Raw genomic sequence first — 20817 nt, 5'->3', positions numbered from 1 at the left:
TCTTCACATGAGTGAAGTTTTGAAAGGGAGGAGGATGTCATCGCACCTTTAGGACAAACCACTTTTAAATATTTTATTTGATGAAATTTATTTATGGATATCTGCCTACTTCAGAAGTAATACAGAGTGACATTAAAGCCTTAAGTTATAAAGCAGATTTACACAGTGCTGGGCATGGAATGGAAAGTAACAGGGTTGAGTGCAAGTCATGACCCTCAATCTAAATTTTTAAAGGGCTGATCTTTCAAACTCACAGTGATCAGTTAGTGTTGATGTGTGAAAGCAAGTCTATTAAATCTTATGCCATATGTTGTCTCCAAAGTGCTGTAATGTTGGAAAAACTAACAATCTCACATGCACATTGAAATGGTTTTGCAGTCTGAATGTTTCTGTGTTACTTCACTCTCTTGCCTTGTCAGGTTTAACATTTGCATGGCATTTGAGCAGATTCCTCCATTGAGGACATGGCCCAAGTCACGTAAGCAGTTCTTTGAAGTCAGAAGGTTATAAAAGAGGGGGGCTTCCTTTGTTTAGTGTTGATTTGGTCTTTTGACTTTACTCTTAACAGTGTGACCATCATCCGCTTCCAGCGATATAGTTTTGCATGCCACATGGTCGCCTAATCTTACCTTAGTCCTCATGCTCAAGCTATAGAATCTACCTTTTTGCTCTCTATTTTTGGATTGTACTTTTGATGTACTGCAATGAAGTTATGCTGTACTTTGTGATCTTTCACTCAAGATTTCCATGAACCGGTGCAGGCATTAAGGTCTGCTGGGGAGGCCCTTCTCTTGGTCCCACCACCATCTCAAATACGGTTGGTGGGGATGAGAAAGAGGACCTTCTTAATGGCGGCACCCTGGGTTGCAACCCAAGGGCGTGGGAACACTGGAAACTAGACAGACACCAATAATCATATAATATCTTTATTAAAGCAAATATAAATTCAGGAATGCACAAGCAGAAAGGATGAGTGGGAAATAGTCCTTTGTGAAAAGGTATGAATAAGTCCAAAAAGATGAAAGAAAATGTCCAATATTATTGTCCAAAGTCCAAAAACCGAAACATGCTCAAACTGTTGGGAAGTTTGAGCGGGGAACAAGAAGGAAGCAAGGCTGAATAACAAGGTCCCCAGTCACTAGGAGATTGTGGATATCAAAGCAAGAACAAGACAAACCGAAGATCAAACTTGATTCAGGAACAAGGCAAGGAAGTGAATTTACTCCGGTTTAAATCGGGAGTTGCGGCTCGGCTTGGCCGCCAGAAACAGGAGGCTTGGCTTGGTGAAATCAAGGAACTGGAGTCGGTGAAGTGTTCTCAGGAAAACGCTACGTTGACACCGCAAATTGTCTGCAGTGCAAGGCACTTCTATGGAACGAAGATCAGATCCCAACGAAGGGAGACCAAACTCCCCAAAGGTTCCCAAGGGAATCTTCTTATCCACAATCCCCTCGAGATGCCAAGTGGTTACTCCTTCTAAGACCTTGTTATTCTGATCTCTGGCAATGCAAAAATTCCTTTCAGTTGAAGGGCATGTTATCTGGGGAACTCTGGACATCTGGTTCAGCCACGGGAGTAACATCTCCAGTATCTCTCCCAATTAAGGAAGCATCTGAACTATCAACAGCCGGCAGCTGTAACTGAAAGGAGCTCGGAGAACTGGGCAAAAGGTCAGAATAAGCTTCATCCTGGTCAAAGTTCATTTCTGGATCAGGTTCAGAAGTCCAAGGTGGCTGGGTTATGATACTGGCTCTGGAATGCCCTCACTAGAGAGATCAGACTAGCCCCTTCGCTTCAAACCTTCCGTTCCATCTTAAAAATATGGCTCTTTAAGCAAGCCTTTGATCTGACATAGGTTGTTAAGGATTAGTCTGAGAATTTACTAGGCTTGCTCAAATAATTCGATTTTCCCGTTACCCGTTATTAATTCGTTATTTTCGTTTGTTTTGAAGCAATATAGAACCTTGGTTGTCCACACGTCTGGATATCGCGGTTTCGAATCGCGAGAGGCCGTTTTTTCTTATTTCTTCGTTTTTTTCGTTAAGAAAAAAAAGCTTTTGCAAATCACCCAAACTCCTTTCCTTTTGCCCCTCAGCCAATGGGAGGCTCAGCCAATGGGAGGGGGCGAGGGGGAAGGAGGCCGAGGAGGAGGAGGAAGACAGAGGGGGGAAATGGCCGCCGCCGCCGCCTCGCCTCAGCTCAGGCCTGGAGAGACCGAGAGGGGCCCGGCGGTGAGGAGGAAGAGGCCCGGGATGCGAGGGGGTGTGGGCCAGGCCCGTCCTCGGCTGCTCCCAGGGGCCCAGATTCGCACCCTCCCTCCCCCCAATACAGGTCTCCAGTCCATACCACGCTACATGAACTTGAATGGATACTGTGGTTGTGTTGTCGAAAGCTTTCATGGCCGGGATCACACTGTTGTGGTATGTATTCCGGGCTCTATGGCCATGTGCCAGAAGCATTCTCTCCTGACGTTTCACCCACATCTGTGGCAGACATAGAGGTTTTGACGTCTGTGCGAAGCTAGGCAAGTGGGGTTTATATATCTGTGGAAGGTCCAGGGTGGGAGAAAGAACTCTTGTCTGTGGGAGGCAAGTGTGAATGTTGCAATTGGTCACCTTGATTAGCATTGAATAGCCTTGCAGCTTCAAAGCCTGGCTGCTTCCTACCTGGGGGAATCCTTTGTTGGGAGGTATTAGCTGGCCCTGATTGTTTCCTGTCTGGAATTCCCATTTTCTGGGTGTTTCTGGGAAGGTAATGGCACTCCATGTAGTCATGCCGGCCACATGACCTTGGCTCTTGGGCTTAGAAATGGAGATGAGCACCAACCCCCAGAGTCAGACATGACTGAACTTAATGTCAAGGGATACCTTTACCTTTACCTACACACACACACACACACACACACACACACACACATAAGCAGGGACTATACACAGTATATATCACACACACACCAATTTAACAAAGTTTCAGCCACAAAAACAAAGTTTCTGAAGTAGAACAATGACTTTCACAGTAAAGACAACCCAATTTAACAGGAAATAAGACTTTCAAACCAGGAACAGATTTCTGCAATTATTAAAAAATGGTTTATTATAAAAGCTATGAAAATTTGCCAAAAATCAGAGGATAAGGGAAACGTTCCACATTTTGGTGAGCTATCAGTGTTAAATGTGTTCTACCACTGTACCAAGTTTGAAGAAGATCACTCAAAAAATGAGGGCGGGAGAGCCCCCTAAGTCCCCCCCCTTCGGGCTGTTTTTGGGCCACCGCGCATGCGCGTCCGCCATTAACGAATTAATTTAGAAAATAACGAATTTTCGTTAATTTCAAAAAATTTTGGGGGCCAAATTCGTTATTAGCAACAAAAACGAAAAACTGCCCCCTCTAGTTTTGAAACGAGTTTAGAATCAAATTTTTCATGGATCGATCAAGCCTAGAATTTACTATGGGCATCACGTCGGCACTGGACTATATAGATTGAAACAACTTGTTTTTATCCACACCTATGACTGCATGTTATGAATTCTAATGTTTTACATTGTAATTATGTATGTGTGTGATTGTAATTCTGTGGTTTTTATTGTTTCAGATTTATGTATTATTTATATGTGGCACTTTGCTGTTATTTTCTTGGTCACCACAAATCCCTTCAGAGAGATGGTGGTGGGGTAGAAATAAAATGTAATTTTATTATTATTATTATTAAATTGGTGTGCTGTGATCATTCATTAAGTGAGCTTTAACTCTGCCTGGATTTCTCCTTTTGAAAGGCAAACTGTACTATCTTATACCTCGGTCATCCTGTTGTGTTTTAACTCTGCTAATGTAATGCTTTAGAAGAAGGTATAACTATTTTCGAACAAATTAGTTTGCCTCTGGTCAAACAGCTGAGCCCTTCCATACTCTAAGCATTTACATAATCCCAATACATAAGACTCAATGTTTCTGCTGGAGTTGTTACAATATGGCTATGCCTCCGGAGATTTTTATATTTAATTGTGTTTGCATGACATGTACAGTGTTCCCTCACTACTTCACAGTTCACTTTTCACGGATTCGCTATTTCGTGGTTTTTCAATAAACTCTAAAAGACTATTATAAATCATAAAAAATTACAATTTACAGCCTGTGGGAGGAAAGAGAAGCCAAAGGGAGAGAAAATGAGCCCAAGCGGCAACGGGAGAAGGAGGCGATTTATCAACACACGATTGGTTGATAAAGACTTAAAATAGTGTATAAATACTAAAATAATGTATAAATATTAAAATAAATATAGTGTCACTACTTTGAGGATTTTCACTTATTGCGGGTGGTCTTGGAACCTAACCCCAGTGATAAGTGAGGGAACACTGTATTTAAAGTCATGGTTCTTTAAAAATCTACTGCAATGGTCAGTGGTTTATATTGGGAGATGGTTTCCAGTGGAATGGAATAATGGACCCCTCACAATCCATTCTCAGGGTGATCTTCATGTAGCCCAAATTTGGTGGCGATACAGCAATAGCAAAAAAAAAAAAAAAAAAAAAAAAAAAAGAACCCTCTGCAAAAAACATGATTTGCAGAACAAGATGTGTGTTTCCCTTGTACCTTATTCAGAAACAATGCTGTAGCCTTTTTCCTACAGTTGTTCCACCAAAATTTCAGAAGTGGAAGGAGTTTCATGGGGTCTGTGTAACACCCTGGTTAATGCAAAAATACAAATCCATGTTGCTGAAAAAGTCTTCTTCCTCAATGCTTAAAATGTAAGATCTGTACTTAATATATATAATATGCCAAATTCACATTGAAGTCCTAAATAACTTGAACAAAGAGGAGTGATTCAAACTCTTTATTTTTATATTAAGCATACAGGAGTTTGGTGCACTTTTTGTTTACATAAATTCAATTTTGCTTCACCATTCTCTCACGCAATGTGTAAAAAACTCAATTTGCATAAATACTTTTGACATGGAATATAACTGTTTTCTTCATGTCTAACAAATTTTAATGTTCCAAAGGATATCAGTGTTAGAGGATAAATACAATATGTTCACTTGAACTGCTTTTGATTGGTAGTTTCAGGAAATGCTACATAAACCATTATGCTTTAGCACAATTGCAGGGCTACTAGTATTAGCAATTAGCAATGATGCTAGGAGAGTGAATAAAGTTGCCTTCATAAACCTTATAGTCCATTGTCTTTATGCTCTTGAAGCAATTCTTTGAAGAAACCAAGTCCCATAATATTTATCTTTATTACAAGTATTTACAGCACATATAAATCAGTGCAATTTTTACTTCCACACCTTGACAATGCCATCACGAGATGCAGTAACTATAAATCCTTGAGTTGTCTGGAAAGTAGCTATATCTGTGATAATGTCATGATGTCCAACTGGTAAAGATTCTGGGCCCCTTCGAGGGGTTTCATCGGAAGGACCCACTTTCTGCTTGTTTTGAATTTCCTGTTCAAGAGGGAAAGACATGAAGTATGCATTGTCAATAACTGTGCTGCTCAAGACTTCAGATGCTTTTGATTTCTGAATCAAATATGTACAGAAGACGTATTCTGCTTTGGAATTAGAAAATTGCTAGTGAATTCCCTGCTGCTTGGTTTGCAATGCAGTATAATATACTTACACTGTAGCAGTATTCAAACAGATTGGCATTTTGGTGTGTTTTGGCATAAAGAGATAAAGAAATCTAATAGCAACTTGTGGCTAACTGAAGAAAATGGTATTTCTGGCTTAAGTATATGCTAAAAATGTATTTTCCCCACATAGTCTGGAAGCTTCCTGCAGCTGCTCATCCGCCATCATATCATTATATAATAGTGACACAATTGCCACTTGACCTGACTATTTTATTATATTAACAGTCACACTTTTTATCCCTCTTTTTTTTCCAAAAAAAGGGGAGGTGGCTATTATGTGGTGAAAAAAATTCTAGCTACAGGGCTTCACTTAGCTGGCAGCCAAGTGAAGCCTTGTAACTAGAACGAAGGGAGACACATGCCCATTCCTTTGGAAAGGAAAAGAAAGAACAGGACAGGAAAAGGGATGGGCATGTGGATGAATCACTTACCCATGCACCCACCTCTTTGGAACCACGGGACTTCACTTGGGTCAGCAGTCGAATGAAGCCCCATAGCTCCAAGAGAGCATGTAAGTGGACAAGTGAATAAAAAGTATGACTATTATATGATGAAAACAAAAATACCAAAAAGGGGGAGGGGGTCACAGTGGCGACTATTATAAAGTGAAATATAGTATTTTCACCTTAGGAACATGAATACATATTTTTGAAAACATTAAATGCCGCAATGCTCAATTATTTATAATATTAACATATTGCTGAAGTTGTCATCAAAACAAGCCTATGAGATAGGCTAAGGTAAGGAGAGAGTATCTGGTTCAAAGGTGCAAAATACGATCAATTCATTCAATCTCTCTGATTCAATTGTCAAATGGAGAGTTACTACTCTGATGTTCCAGTAAAAATACATTAGCAGAGGAGCTTTGTTTTCTTACTTTGATGATGGTGCAATTTATGACTGAACTAGATCAGCATGAATACTTACCATGATATTTGAATCAGTACTGTTTTGAAGTCAATACTCTGAGTAGCTTGCCGTTTATATGGGAGGGACAGGCACACATGTTATTTGTGAATATGCTGCAACCCAGGTCCAATACGGCACAGTAGTTCTGCAAATGGAGCTATGCTACAGCCAACCATTTACCGATCCCCGGTTCAAATTGTAGTCCATGCAGGCCCAGAGCTATTTCATGCTTGGTGAGATCAATTTGGGATGTGTCGGTAAAATGGAACAGTATAGTGTGAAATTGTGCTTGGAGTTTAAAGCTGTGTATGTAATTCAGTAGTGAAGAGGTTAAATGCATAAAATGGAAATAAAATTGCTAGAGTGTAACTTTGAGAAAACATAAGAATGGAATGGCGACTCCTGCCGCGTGCTCCGATGTACACGGACAGTCTGGTAATCGTCCGATCTGTCTTGAATATAGTTGTAAATAACAATAAAGTTTGAGCCGTTTAAATAAGCTGAATTAAGGAGTCGTGGACCATATTTTAATTCCGTGCGTTCTGAGCAGACAGAATCGTTGGAGGAGGAATTGAGACTGGGAAGGTAATTTGTCTCAATCAACCAACTGATAGGATGACAGAGGCATTCCTATAACCAGATGCAAAATTATTGCATCCACATCTGGGATCATCTGCTTCCCTCATTACTCTCACGAGATACATAAGGACCATACATAAGGTCTCTAGAGACTCAATGGTAGGTCTGGGGAACACTGCAGAGGGAGTGAGGAAGGGAATGCCAAATTCCATGCTGGTCAAAATAAAATATGTAGGCATAAGCTTCACTTGCGCATGCCTATGCTACTAAGCAGGACGCTAGTACAGTAGAGTCTCACTTATCCAACATAAACGGGCCAGTAGAACGTTGGATAAGCGAATATGTTGGATAATAAGGAGGGATCAAGGAAAAGTCTATTAAACATCAAATTACGTTATGATTTTATAAATTAATCACCAAAACATCATGTTATACAACAAATTTGACAGAAATAGTAGTTCAATATGCAGTAATGCTATGTAGTAATTACTGTATTTACGAATTTAGCACCAAAATATCACGATGTATTGAAAACATTGACTACAAAAATGCGTTGGATAATGCAGAATGTTGGATAAGTGAATGCTGGATAAGTGAGACTCTACTGTACCAGGAATAAAAAAATACTATCTAATTGTACTTCTGAGTTCTGTCCCAAACTCATTGAACAACAAAAATTATTAAATAATAAAGAAGGTACAAGTAAATACAAGGTTAGGTGGGAATTATTTAGATTTAAATGAAAATACGAAACAATATACCTGAACTACTTCAGTGCCTTCAATAATCTTTCTATAATATGATACAGATGGGGAACCAGAACTTCCAGCAACAATGTAAGACCTCTCAGGATATGCTAAATCCCAGAATCTGCAAAGAAAAAAAAAGAAATGCATAAATGACTGTATTCACATATAAACCTTTTAGACTTTAAAATAAAATTATTTAAAATTGCTGTAGTCAGAACAATAACTACAGATCACAATACAGTGAGCCCTTGGTCTCTTTAAAAATGTATTGCATTTACCTTATCTTCATGTCTGATCCTGCAGTCAATAATATAGGATTTCCATCTGCTGGGCTGCAATATATTCCATGAACACTGTGAGGTGAAGGCTAAGGGATGGGAAAGCATACTGTTTATACATATCTTGATGCTGATGTATTTTAATGTTGTAAAAATCTAGTTATTAATTAGCAATGTGTTTTAAGTTAATAAAAGTAAAGATATGGGACTGTAAAATGGAAGTTACAGTACATCTAAATTCTTCCTCAGTGAAAAAAAGCTGTTTACAAATTGTCAATAATATGCATACATTACAATGTGAAGATAAGAACATCGAAACAAGATAGGCAGCTGAGCCTCTAAGCCAGTGGTTCTCAAGATGTTTTGGCCTTCAACTCCCAGAAAGCCAGCTGGCTAGGATTTCTGGGAGCTGTAGGCCAAAACACCTGGGGACCCACAGGATGAGAACCACTGCTCTAAGGAAAATGAAAGTAATAACATAACGTTTCAGAAAAGTAGATGTCCTAGTCCAAGCCATGGAGGATTCCATACATTAAAGCCAGCACTTGAATTGCATCCAGAAAGGCATAGGAATGAAGTGAAGCTACTTCAGAAGAACTGTTAGATACAGTACAACTCCATATCCAGAGGGAATACACTCAAAGCCCTCCTATGAATACCTGGAAATGTGGATAAAAGTGAATCTTATATTTTGACTGTACTGTACTTGTGCCAGAAATATTATCACAGAACAGAGAAAAAGACCTAGAGATGCTCACGAATACTTCCAGGCAGAGTATTTTTGGACAACGAGGAAATGAAACCATGGATATTGAATCTGTGGATGAAGTGGTCATACTGTATACAGGCAATCTCTGTTCCAGTAAAAACATACAGTTTGACAGTATAAACATTTTACTATAGTTTTTTTTTAAAAAAAAACTACACAGAAAAGAAATATGCTGTCCATTTTAAAAAAAATGCAAAGACAAACCTGCATTTCTGAAAGGGGAGGAGCGCTGCTGGCCCACAGAGTGAAGCGTCTGTCACCTGTTTCCATATCCCACATGGAGACTTCATTATTGCCTTGGACAGCTGCAAAGAAGCCGTTGACAAAGTTACAAATTCAAATTGCACTGCAGAAGTTACATATATTTGTATGTGTGTGTGTGTGTCTTGAAGTTGAGCCTTGCTTCAATACTGTTGATGGTGCAGCATCCCTTCTTACCAGGGCCATAGCCAGAAAAATGGGGGGGGGGGTTGAAAATTTCGGGGGGGGGGGGTTAACCCCTAGCACACACCCCTCCCCGCTACAAACCTGTCAATATATGCTTGAGATAGTGCCTGGAGGGACTCTTAATGTTTTGTGTCTCATAGACTTAGCATGGGGATTTGGTTAACCAATTAAAATTCATGAGTAAAATTCCGGGCAGGGGGGGGGGGGTTGAACCCCTAAAACCGCCCCCTCGCTACAGGCCTGCTTCTTACCCTGAGGCAAGACCCAGGGTAAGAAAACAAAGGGTAGATTGTGTGGCATGCACAGCTTTGACCTCCAAAAGAGGGAGGTGGATACAGAGTATATGACAAATGACTAGAAGGCTGACACTGCTGTCCCTCTTCCTGAGGAGGCTGCTTCACTTTGCCTAATGATGTGTTTTTGCCTTGCAGACCTTCACATGCTACTCTCTTTATCTTTCTAGCTGAAGTCACAACCATGGTCCCTAAAATGAAACATGAAGCTGCCAAGCGCTAATGTTTCTAAAGTAGAGGCCCATAAAATGCTAAATAATAACAATAAAAACAGTCCCTTCTAAAGTAGAGGCCCATAAAATGCATAACAACAAGAACAACAACACTACCGTGTTTCCCCAAAAATAAGACAGTGTCTTATATTAATTTTTGCTCCCAGAGATGCTCTAGGTCTTATTTTCAGGGGATGTCTTATTTTTCCATGAAGAAGAATTCACATTTATTGTTGAACAAAAAAATGAACATTTATTATATACTGCACAGTAGTTGTCATCACAAACTAGCATAACCAGACACACTGTGAATCCTATCAAGGATTTCTTGTCCATATACAACACTCTATGGTATGTACATTTACCGATCCTGCATGCTCTGGTGTTCTGTTCGGCGGGCATGCTTCCAAACAAAAACTTTGCTAGGTCTTACTTTCGGGGGAGGCCTTATATTTAGCAATTCAGCAAAACCTCTACTAGGTCTTATTTTCTGGGGATATCTTATTTTAGGGGAAACAGGGTATGTAACAACATTTTTAAAATCTTCTGTTCCTGATTTGCAAGTTTTATGTCCAGTTTCATTGTGCAGTCCTTACTTGGAAAGTAGTTGTTATACTCCAGAAACTTCATTTTTGTGGCTGCCACAAACTACATTGAATTGGTTGAGACTCTATAACAGGGGTCATCAAACTTTTTAAGTGGAGGGCCGATTCATGGTCCCTCAGATTGTTGAGGGGCCAAATTATCATTTGGGAAAAAAAAACCGAACAAATTCCTATGCTCACTGCACATGTCTTATTTGTAGTGCAAAAAACAAAAAAAAACAAAAAAAAAACAACCCAACAACAATCACTTATTTATATATTTATTTGCTACATTTATACCCCACCCTCTCTCACCCCGAAGGGGACTCAGAGCGGCTTACAAGTTGTATGTACATACAATATATTATTAGCATAGCACAATATTAGAATTATATATTGCTATATTGTACTATACCATTATACCGTAATATTATTAGTAACATTACATTTAATATATAATATATAATTAATATTATATTATACAATATTATTATATTGTATTATTATTATTAGCCACTGTAAGTCCCCTAAATAAATAAATAAATATTATATTATATTACATTATAATATTTATTATCAATATTATATGTATACACAATATATTATATTATTACCATATCATTCATTTACAATATTTCATTTACAATATTGGTACAGTAGAGTCTCACTTATCCAACATAAACGGGCCGACAGAACATTGGATAAGCGAATATGTAGGATAATAAGGAGGCATTAAGGAAAGGCCTATTAAACATCAAATTAGGTTATGATTTTACAAATTAAGCACCAAAACATCACGTTATACAACAAGTTTGATTACAAAAAATAGTTCAATACGCAGTAATGCTATGTAGTAATTACTGTATTTACGAATTTTGCACCAAAATATCACGATGTATTGAATACATTGACTATAAAAATGCGTTGGATAATCCAGAACGTTGGATAAGCGAGTGTTGGATAAGTGAGACTCTACTGTAATTGAAAAAACAATACAATATTTAAAAATAAAAATAATTTTAACCAACATACTGTAAACTTATCAGGATTTCAGTGGGAAGTGTGGGCCTGCTTCTGGCCAATGAGATAATCAGGTAGGATTGTTGTTGTTGTGCCTTCAAGTCATTTCAGACTTTGGGCGAGCCTAAGTCTAAAACTGAGGGCGGGGGCCAGGTAAATGGCCTTGGAGGGCCGCATCCGGCCCCTGGGCCTTAGTTTGGGGACCCCTGCTCTATAAGATATTCATTGATAAACTATCGCAAAATGCACTGCAGGTCATTCCGCAAAAACAACGTTTTTGAAGTGTTGTCGAAGGCTTTCATGGCCGGGATCACAGGGTTGTTGTATGTTTTCCAGGCTGTATGGCCATGTTCTAGAAGTCAGGAGAGAATACTTCTAGAACATGGCCACACAGCCCAGAAAACATACAATAACCCCAAAGTTTTTGAAATTTAATGAACTTTTTCCATGTTTCTATGACAGAACCAATTTGGAAATAACATTTATAACCCAGGAACAAAAATTGTGTTACATAGTGTAATAACAAAAACAGCAACAATTTCTTTGTTACCCGCCCCTCCTTGTTCAGGTTTCAACATAATTAAAGCAGACAGATAAAACATGACAAAAAACACAGCTGATTTAGCTGTCGAATCTCTTCTGCCTGGCCATTCTATAGTCTATTTTGAAGCCAGGGCCGGCCGGAGATATTTTTAAATGTTAAGCGGGGGTGCTAAAAAGCGCCCCCGCCACCGGCCCCGCCTCCCACGCCCTGGCCCCACCTCCCACGCCCTGGCCCCGCCTCCCACGCCCTGGCCCCGCCTCCCACGCCCTGGCCCCGCCTCCCACGCTGCGTGGGAGGCGGGGCCAGGGCGAATAGTGCTGGGGGCGGGGCCAGACTTGGCCCCGCCCCCCGTCCAGCGTGCCCTGGCCGCGACCAGGAAGTAAGGCCCAAATGGCCTATCTGTGCTGTGCGTATGCACACAGCACAGATAGGCCATTTGGCCCTTAGTCTACAAACTAAGGGCAAAAAGGCCTATCTGGCTGTGCGCATGCACACAGCACAGATAGGCCATTTTGCCCTTAGTCTACAAACTAAGGGCAAAATGGGCTATCTGGCAGTGCGCATGCGCACAGCCAGATAGGCCATTTTGCCCTTAGTTTGTCGACTACGGGCAAAATGGCCTATCTGTGCTGTGCGCATGCGCACAGCACAGATAGGCCATTTGGCCCTTACTTCCTGGTCGCGGCCGCCGGGCGATCGGCGGCCGCGACCAGGAAGTAAGGGCCAAATGGGCTATCTGTGCTGTGCCCGTACGCACAGCACAGATAGGCCATTTGGCCTTTACTTCCTGGTCGCGGCCGCCGGGCGATCGGCGGCCGCGACCAGGAAGTAAGGGCCAAATGGCCTAGCTGTGCTGTGCGCGTGCGCACAGCACAGATAGGCCATTTTGCCCTTAGTCAACAAACTAAGGGCAAAATGGCTTATCTGGCTGTGCGCATGCGCACAGCACAGATAGGCCATTTTGCCCTTAGTTTGTAGACTAAGGGCAAAATGGCCTATCTGCTTGTAGCGGTTTGGCGTGGGCGCGGGGATTGAAGCCCCGCGCCAACACCGGAGGCGTCGGTGGCGCTACGGGCCGCTGTCGACGCCTCGACAGCGCCCCTAGCGGCCAGCGCCCGAGGCGGCTGCGTCAGCGGCCTCGTAGAATCAACCGGCCCTGTTTGAAGCAAAGGCTCATAGAAAAGGAAATTATTTTCCTCCATGTGCTGCTCCCCCATTCAATTAGTGGAAGGTCTAAAGGTGAATGGTGGCACTGTTTTCAGTTCTTCCAGCTGGAAGATAGAGATTGGGGATGGTGGGAAGCAGCAATGTCAGAGTGAGGCCAGCAGGCAGACTCTTACTACTTCTTCCAGGAAAAGATTTAACCACCATTTAGGAAACTCTTACATTTTACAAGGAAAAAGAGTTAGTTGTACCTGCAATCACCCATGATTGGGAAAGGGGATGCATCAGTAACCGTCTGATCCGTGCCCTTGAAGGATGGGAGTGGCTGGAAATGGGTAACTGGAACCTCATGTCCCAGCATGCCATAGTTCCACTGCTTGTACCTTGTGAAGAACAATGTAATTATCTGCAATGTGATTTAGTGACTTTTTCAAGCTTCAGCAATCCTAACTGTGCATACATCAGTATGCCTAATGTCCCATAAGACATCAGTCTTCTATATTTTTTCACTGTTAACACAATTCATAGAGTTTTAGTCTACTTGTCGCCATGCAGCAAATCATAGTTAATTCCAATTTTACAAAAGGAAAAACATAGTTGGAAAAAATATGAGCTCTATGCATTAAATCCATGTTATATGAGGGATCCCAACCCAGTTTTGCTCTCCAGGAACTAGACTATACTGGCGTTCCTGAAAGAAAAGATGTGTGTTATAATTCCCACCTGCTAGCCCCCAGTGGCGCAATGGATTAAACCCTTGTGCCAGGAGGACTGCCCTCCGAAAGGTTGGAGGTTTGAATCTGGGGAGTGGATGAGCTCCCGCCTGTCAGCTCCAGCTTCCCATGCAGGGACATAAGAGAAGCCTCCCACAGGATGGTAAAACATCTGGACATCCCCTGGACAACGTCCTTGCAGATGGCAATTCTCTCATACCAGAAGCGACTTGCAGTTTCTCAAGTTGCTTCTGACATGGAAAAAAATTCTGTGCAACTCAAAATACATACCAATATTTAAAACATCAACAGTATATGTCTTACCAATGCAGAGCCAGCACTGATGTATGTCAACAGCAAATGATGTTATAAGACCCAACCGTAAATCATGCTTTAAGGTCCAAGCATTATTAGAGGATCTTAGGTCCCATCCCACTAAAGAACCATTCACAGTGGCATATGCCAACACTGACTGGGCTCCTGAATTAAAATGATGCATGTCAACCACACAGCCATCGTCCTTTTGATCCAAACATCTGAAGAGATAAGGCAAAGGTAAAACGTCAGTAGAAAATTCTGCTAGAACACAGCCATACAGCCCGGAAACCACACAACACCCCTATATTAATGGAACCTGTTAGCACGCACAAAGGATAGATACATACCTATTTTGAATTGGGTGAATCTTAGGAGACTTGGGAAGTTTTGAAGCTTCGATTCCAAGAAGCTGGATGGCTCCATTATCTGAAGCTACAGCCAAGTAGTGAGAGCCCTGGCAAAAAGTAAGAGTTGTTACACGGCCTCCAATCCGAGAATAGGTCAAAATTGATCTGTTGTAAGAAACAAAGGGGTGGGGGGATGTTTCAAAAGAAATTTCTAAAAGTGTACTTAACTTTAATCAAAAGCAAATTTTCAATACAAATCCATGTAAACCTTTCATTGATCCAAGTCTCTTACATAGGAATCTACCATCTAGAAATAATGGTGAACATTATTTTTTACAAAAATCTATAATTCTCAAGATTTCTTTAAACCAGAACTTATACATGGTTTAAGATTAACCAAGCAGATGAATTTGTTCAATGGATTTGAGTATGAAAATAATACTTTAATTTACATGCTTCGTATGACTAGGAGACAATGGATTATTTTATCTGGAATTTGAATCCACACCTTTTTAAAATCTAATGGGTGCTTCATAAGAAATTAAATACAAAAGATTGACCTGAGAATAACCATCTGACCATTCCTTATTAACTCCATAGGAACTTTCTAACAACATACATCAAGTAGATAGCTGCCAGTAAAAGCACTGTCTATCAAATCACTTTTTGTATTGGCTCTTTATGATAAGGTATTAAAAACAACTTTTTTGTTTATGACATACATTTTTATTTTTATGCAGACTTTTTATCCTAAACCATTCAATTGCCTTAGGTTATAAGATGGTACAGGAGAGGCCTATTCATGTTTAGAAGATGACTGTAAGCCATTTAAAGACTGTTGGACACAGCAGCATATAAAAACAAAATACAGACACAGAAATGTAATATTGTAAAATGTTGAACTGGAGTTGAACGCTTGAAACGAACGCCACGTAGGTTCACCAATATACTGTCTAAAAGTCATTTCAGCTAGACACAATTACTAGCACAGAAGAGATATTATTTATTACCTTGTGGTAGTAGTTTTGCCCTCCATTTTCTGACTGTTCCAGATTTTCACTGTTCCATCATTTGAGCATGTTGCAAAAATTGAATGCTCATCAGAGACTCTAATGCGGTTCACTGCAGACTTATGTTCATGAAGGTGAGCAACAAGAAGCCCTTTAGGATGCCATCCTAAAAAAAGCAGCAAAAATTGTTTTTTTCCCTTATATTTGACAAAAAATGAAAAGCTTTCTACCCAACCTAAGAACAAAATCACAAAGGCAACAACACAACAAATGCACTAGGCACAATTTATATCCATATATCAGCCAGTACTGCCCTACTGATGTTGACAGTTATTAAGAAGCGTAACTCTTCTCTCCAGCAAATTCTCTGATACTATACTCACTGAAATCTTAAATATGGTCATATGCCACACAGTACATGAACAATTCTAAACAGATAAAAGTACTTGGAGGAAGGGGTTTGGCATCCACAAAGAGCAACAGTTTTCATGGTTAGACTAGTTGTATTAGGATTTACAAAAAACAAGCAAACCAAATATCCATGTAATGGAGCACAGCAGGGCCTTCGCTTCTTTTTAATATGATAGTAGACCAATATTTGAAGTGAAATCTTGTGGAATTTTAAATTAATCATGTTTTCTGAACCATAATTTGCACTGTTTCCCCATTCAGCAAATGGGGGGAAGATGTCAATGTATGCTCCTCCTTTCCTCTAGTAACATCAACTCACACATATTGGAGCTCCACTTGCACCAACTGTCCATTATTAGAGATATCCATTCATCCATAACAGCTTAAGCAGGCTATATATTTGAAAAGTAACAGGAAATACAAGAACTTATTTCCAACATGTGTACTGATTCCTGATGCTTTTTAAAAACAAAATAACAGCATGGCTTTTGAGTGGATTGAAGCTAAAGTATTTCAGATATACATAAAAGATCAAATTGCATTTGGCCAGCGAGCATCATTTCTACAGTGCATATTTCCTAGCAAAAGACACCTGAAAGATCCATTTTATGCATATAGTTTGCTTCTAGGAATATCAAAAGCCACCTAGAGACTAAAGAGATAAAGGACTTGGAATAAAAATAATTCATCAGTCATGTATTAACAGATTGCTGACTCTCTTCTTCATGGCTGGTAAGTTAAAATATTTGTAAGTGTTTGTATATAGATTTGCATTAATGCGAACTAAATCCTGAGTGGAGAAATCTGACTAAAAGCCCAGTCTCAGGTTCCCTTTTGGAAATGTAGAATATTTAGGACGGAAAGTTTATTGCTCCCCATCTGCCTGCTAGATGGCAACTTATATTTCCTTAGGCTTCTGACAAATTTACTCTTTGCTGTAGACCATTAGATTGTTTTAACTTGAGTTTTATTACACATTATTTCAATTTTCCTAAACTACCTTAAGCTTCTTCCACAATGACATTGTGAGCTACAAACATTGTAAACATATTATACAAGAACCAACTATGCACAAAAGACTACAGGGCTCAAGCTCGTAACACCTGTACATTTTTATAATCTACAAGTACATAAACAAAAAACAAGATCAACTTTATCCTTTTAGTATAATGAGTAACTGTTTCTAGTTTTTTCAAAATAAGATTCACAGAGAGTAGTTAGAGTAATTATTATTTTCATATTTTTGGAAAAACAGTTAATTGTATATTGATAATAAAAAAATAAATATAAAAATAGAGTAATTCTTCAAAGATTAATGCCATCATTTTACCACTACATCTTTTATTTTAAAGAAACAGCCTGTATAATGAGTGTCTCCCTGCCAAACTCATTTTACAATGGGTCCTTGGTACTGTATATACTGGGGTTTAATTTCAGGACTTGCAGTGGACACCAAAATCTGTGGATGTTCAAGTCCCATTATATACAGTGGTGTAATAAATTGTGACTTATACAAAATGGTAAAATCAATGTTTATCTTTTGGACTTTTGGGGGGGGAATTATTGGATGGAATAGGGGCGTTTTAACAAGTTACATAAAAATTACTTTTCAAAAACAAATTTATAAAAAGAGTTACTCTGACAGCTGCATTGCCTTTTGTCAAGAGTATGGCGATTATCACCTGTAGGTGGGGGCTTGCTCTCCCATTCTGCATTCTCCATCATCTGCTTAGCAATTCTTTCTGCATTGCACTGTTCGCGCTTCTGCTGAATCAGCTGCTGAAGTTCTGTTTTACAAGTAGTGATGCGTAGCTGATAGGTAGAGGGTGACGCTATACTGCTTAAGACCTGTATGGTTGGCTTCCTGGCTTGGACAACTATTCCATCTGTTGCCTGAAATCAATAGATCACATTGAAATACTCATGTTTAGAAGTGTTGTGGCCCCTGTATTACATTGGAAAAAGAAAGAGGAAGCCCTCTTTATAATGGATACTTATACAGTAGAGTCTCACTTATCCAACATAAACGGGCTGGCAGAACGTTGGATAAGTGAATATGTTGGATAATAAGGAGGGATTAAGGAAAATCCTATTACACATCAAATTAGGTTATGATTTTACAAATTAAGCGCCAAAACATCATGTAATACAACAAATTTGACAGAAAAAGTAGTTCAATGCGCAGTAATGCTATGTAGTAATTACTGTATTTACGAATTTAGCACCAAAATATCACGATGTATTGAAAACATTGACTACAAAAATGCGTTGGATAATCCAGAACGTTGGATAAGTGAGTGTTGGATAAGTGAGACTCTACTGTATGTGAACATCCATTTACATGACATCTCCACTCTGATAATCATAAAGTAATTAAGTAAATGTGGAAGAGCTGTTGCAATTTTGATGTACATTATACATCCTAAATGCCCATGTTGTTTACCAATGTTTCAGGAACAAGTGACATTGTCACTACATTAATAATATTAGCATAATATTAGCATGATGATGATGATGTTTATTTGTATCCTACCCCCTCTCCCCAAGGGACTCGGGCTGGCTTACAACATAATAATACAATACAATAAGTGCAATACAGAAAAATATATAAGATGGGATAAACAATGAAAAACACATCCAATCAATATAAAACATAAAATATAACACAACGAGTAACAAAATAGCAATAATAACAAAATAGCAAAAATAACAAAATAGTATGCTTAACTCTGTTAACGCAGATCAAGCAATATGACAAACAGAAATCAAATTAACAACTCATTGATATATTTTCAGCACAATTAATCATAGAAAAACTAGCAAGATTTAAGCCTTGTTTGCCCAAACTCTAGAAACACTTTCACACACTTTTGTTAGGAAGTAACACCTCCTAAGAGACTAAGTGCTCAATCAGGAAGATGCCAGACACTAAAGGTTAGTAGCAATTCTTCCAGTTCTAAAGATCATGCAGAATACTAATGAAAGATCCAACAATACCTGTGGGGAGGATGACAAAGGAGCTGAGATGCCAGCTGATGACTCAGATCGAAGAGGTTTCCCCGTCTGAATGGCTTCCTGATCCGGGGCCTGGCTGTGCCCTTTGCTGATTGGCTGAGGGATGTTAGAAGGTTCCAAGGAGCCAAACATACTCTTCCATTCTTCATTCACATTTGAATCTTGTTTGACATGTTTCCTAGCTGAAATTAAGAAGCCACAGAAGGAGGATTAGCAAAAGGACTTGACAAAGTTGCTGGGAATAAATCACAATTAATAACATGACCCTAACAGTCTACACAGATAGTAAATGAAATAGCATGGTTAGCTTTAGTTCCATCTGAGATGGAAGAGAAGGAGGCCACTGGATGTTTCAAACCATCACCAAACTGATCAATCTTGGAATATTCAACAAAATCCAAAAACAACAAAAATGTGATACCATTATTAGCCAATCAAATGCATAAAATACATCATGCTAATTTTTGAAGCTCCACTGGGTTCTTTATTAGCTAAAAATGAAGGCCTACATTTTCCCTAAGATGCTATTTTGGTTGTCAATTCACATGATTTGGAGGTTCTCAATGGAGGCAATCCCTTTTTTTGGTCATGTGGTGATTAGGGACAAGGGCAATAGCTCTCATTAGAGAACCAGGCAGTCCCTCACTTTTATTCTTTTCCATGATTTTAACATCTTTGTGCAGCTTCAAAAGAGGGCATGATGTATTTTACACATTTCAATTGGCCAACAAAAGTATCATAGTTTTGTGGATTTTGGATTTTGTTGCATTTTGCTGCATGACCAGCACAGCTTCCTCTGAATGTTTCTTAAAATACTCAGTTTAAACCCAAAAAATGGTCCACATCTTCTGAAGTCCTCAAGCTATAAGTATTTTTACAGAGAATTGAATAAACAATGTCTATATTCTGGATAAAGCCAGTATCATCATTAAAGAAGTCGCTATATAGAGTTAATATTCTTTGTACAAAACGCTTGGGACCAAAAGTGATTTGGATTTTGTATTTGAAATAGCTGTGTTTGTATATATGTCCACAGCGAGATATCTTGGAGATAGGCCCAACACAAAATTCATTTATGCTTCATACACACCATATATTCATAGCCTGAATGTAATTTTATACATCATATTTTAATAACTTTGTGCATGAAACAAAGGTTATGTAGACTGAACCGCCAGAAAACACAGGCATCACTATCTCAGCCACCCATGTGGATAATTTTACATTTCAGAATTCTGGATAAAGGATGCTCAACCTGTACAATGTAACACAAGGGGCCATATATGATCATATTTCCAGCAAGAAAGCAAAGCAAGATTGTCAATATTTATGGGGAGATAATAATTTTACAGATACTTCTTAGGTTATTTAAAGAAACACATCTAAGGTGGGCTGGAACAAGATTTAGCCATGTGCAGCTGGGCTAGCAAAATGGACTTCCCTATCTTCTCATTCCCTCAAACTACAAGAAGGTTGGGAGACTGCTTAACAGAGCAGGCTATGACACAGAAGAGCAAGGGATTTCACCAGATTCGATGGTGGCAGTTTTTTACATAGAACTCTGTTCATAATACCTAATGTTGCCTGATTCTCAGTGAGCCATCTTTCAATTTACAACTTTCCATATTAAACCATGTAAAACTGTAACCGTGGTGTCCATGTGTAGTGTATTTTATAGTCCAGTATGATAGGAATGTCCACTTTACAAGCCCAGTTGCATATAATAATAATAATAATAATAATAATAATAATAATAATAATAATAATAATAATAATTTATTTATATTATTTATTTATTTATTTATATTCCGCTTTTCTCC

The 20817-nt window shown here is 39.2% G+C and overlaps 1 protein-coding gene across 1 annotated transcript in view; it reads right to left on the bottom strand.

Annotated features, from left to right (window-relative positions):
* Window positions 1-4817: 4817 nt before the first annotated feature.
* The window catches only part of pik3r4 (phosphoinositide-3-kinase regulatory subunit 4), a 42866-nt gene continuing 26866 nt past the window's right edge, over window positions 4818-20817 (bottom strand). The window contains exons 11-20 of the mRNA XM_062983985.1: window positions 18980-19179; window positions 17665-17875; window positions 15572-15737; window positions 14562-14726; window positions 14221-14432; window positions 13435-13566; window positions 9124-9224; window positions 8151-8239; window positions 7885-7993; window positions 4818-5447 (exon numbers count right to left, since the gene is read on the bottom strand). Of these exons, the coding sequence (XP_062840055.1) occupies window positions 5277-5447; window positions 7885-7993; window positions 8151-8239; window positions 9124-9224; window positions 13435-13566; window positions 14221-14432; window positions 14562-14726; window positions 15572-15737; window positions 17665-17875; window positions 18980-19179 (1556 nt within the window). The 3' untranslated portion in view covers window positions 4818-5276. The remainder of the gene's footprint in view (window positions 5448-7884; window positions 7994-8150; window positions 8240-9123; window positions 9225-13434; window positions 13567-14220; window positions 14433-14561; window positions 14727-15571; window positions 15738-17664; window positions 17876-18979; window positions 19180-20817) is intronic.

Source organism: Anolis carolinensis, chromosome 6, assembly GCF_035594765.1.
Source record: "Anolis carolinensis isolate JA03-04 chromosome 6, rAnoCar3.1.pri, whole genome shotgun sequence".
NCBI lineage: Eukaryota > Metazoa > Chordata > Lepidosauria > Squamata > Dactyloidae > Anolis > Anolis carolinensis.
This window is presented reverse-complemented; position numbering and strand designations above follow the sequence as displayed.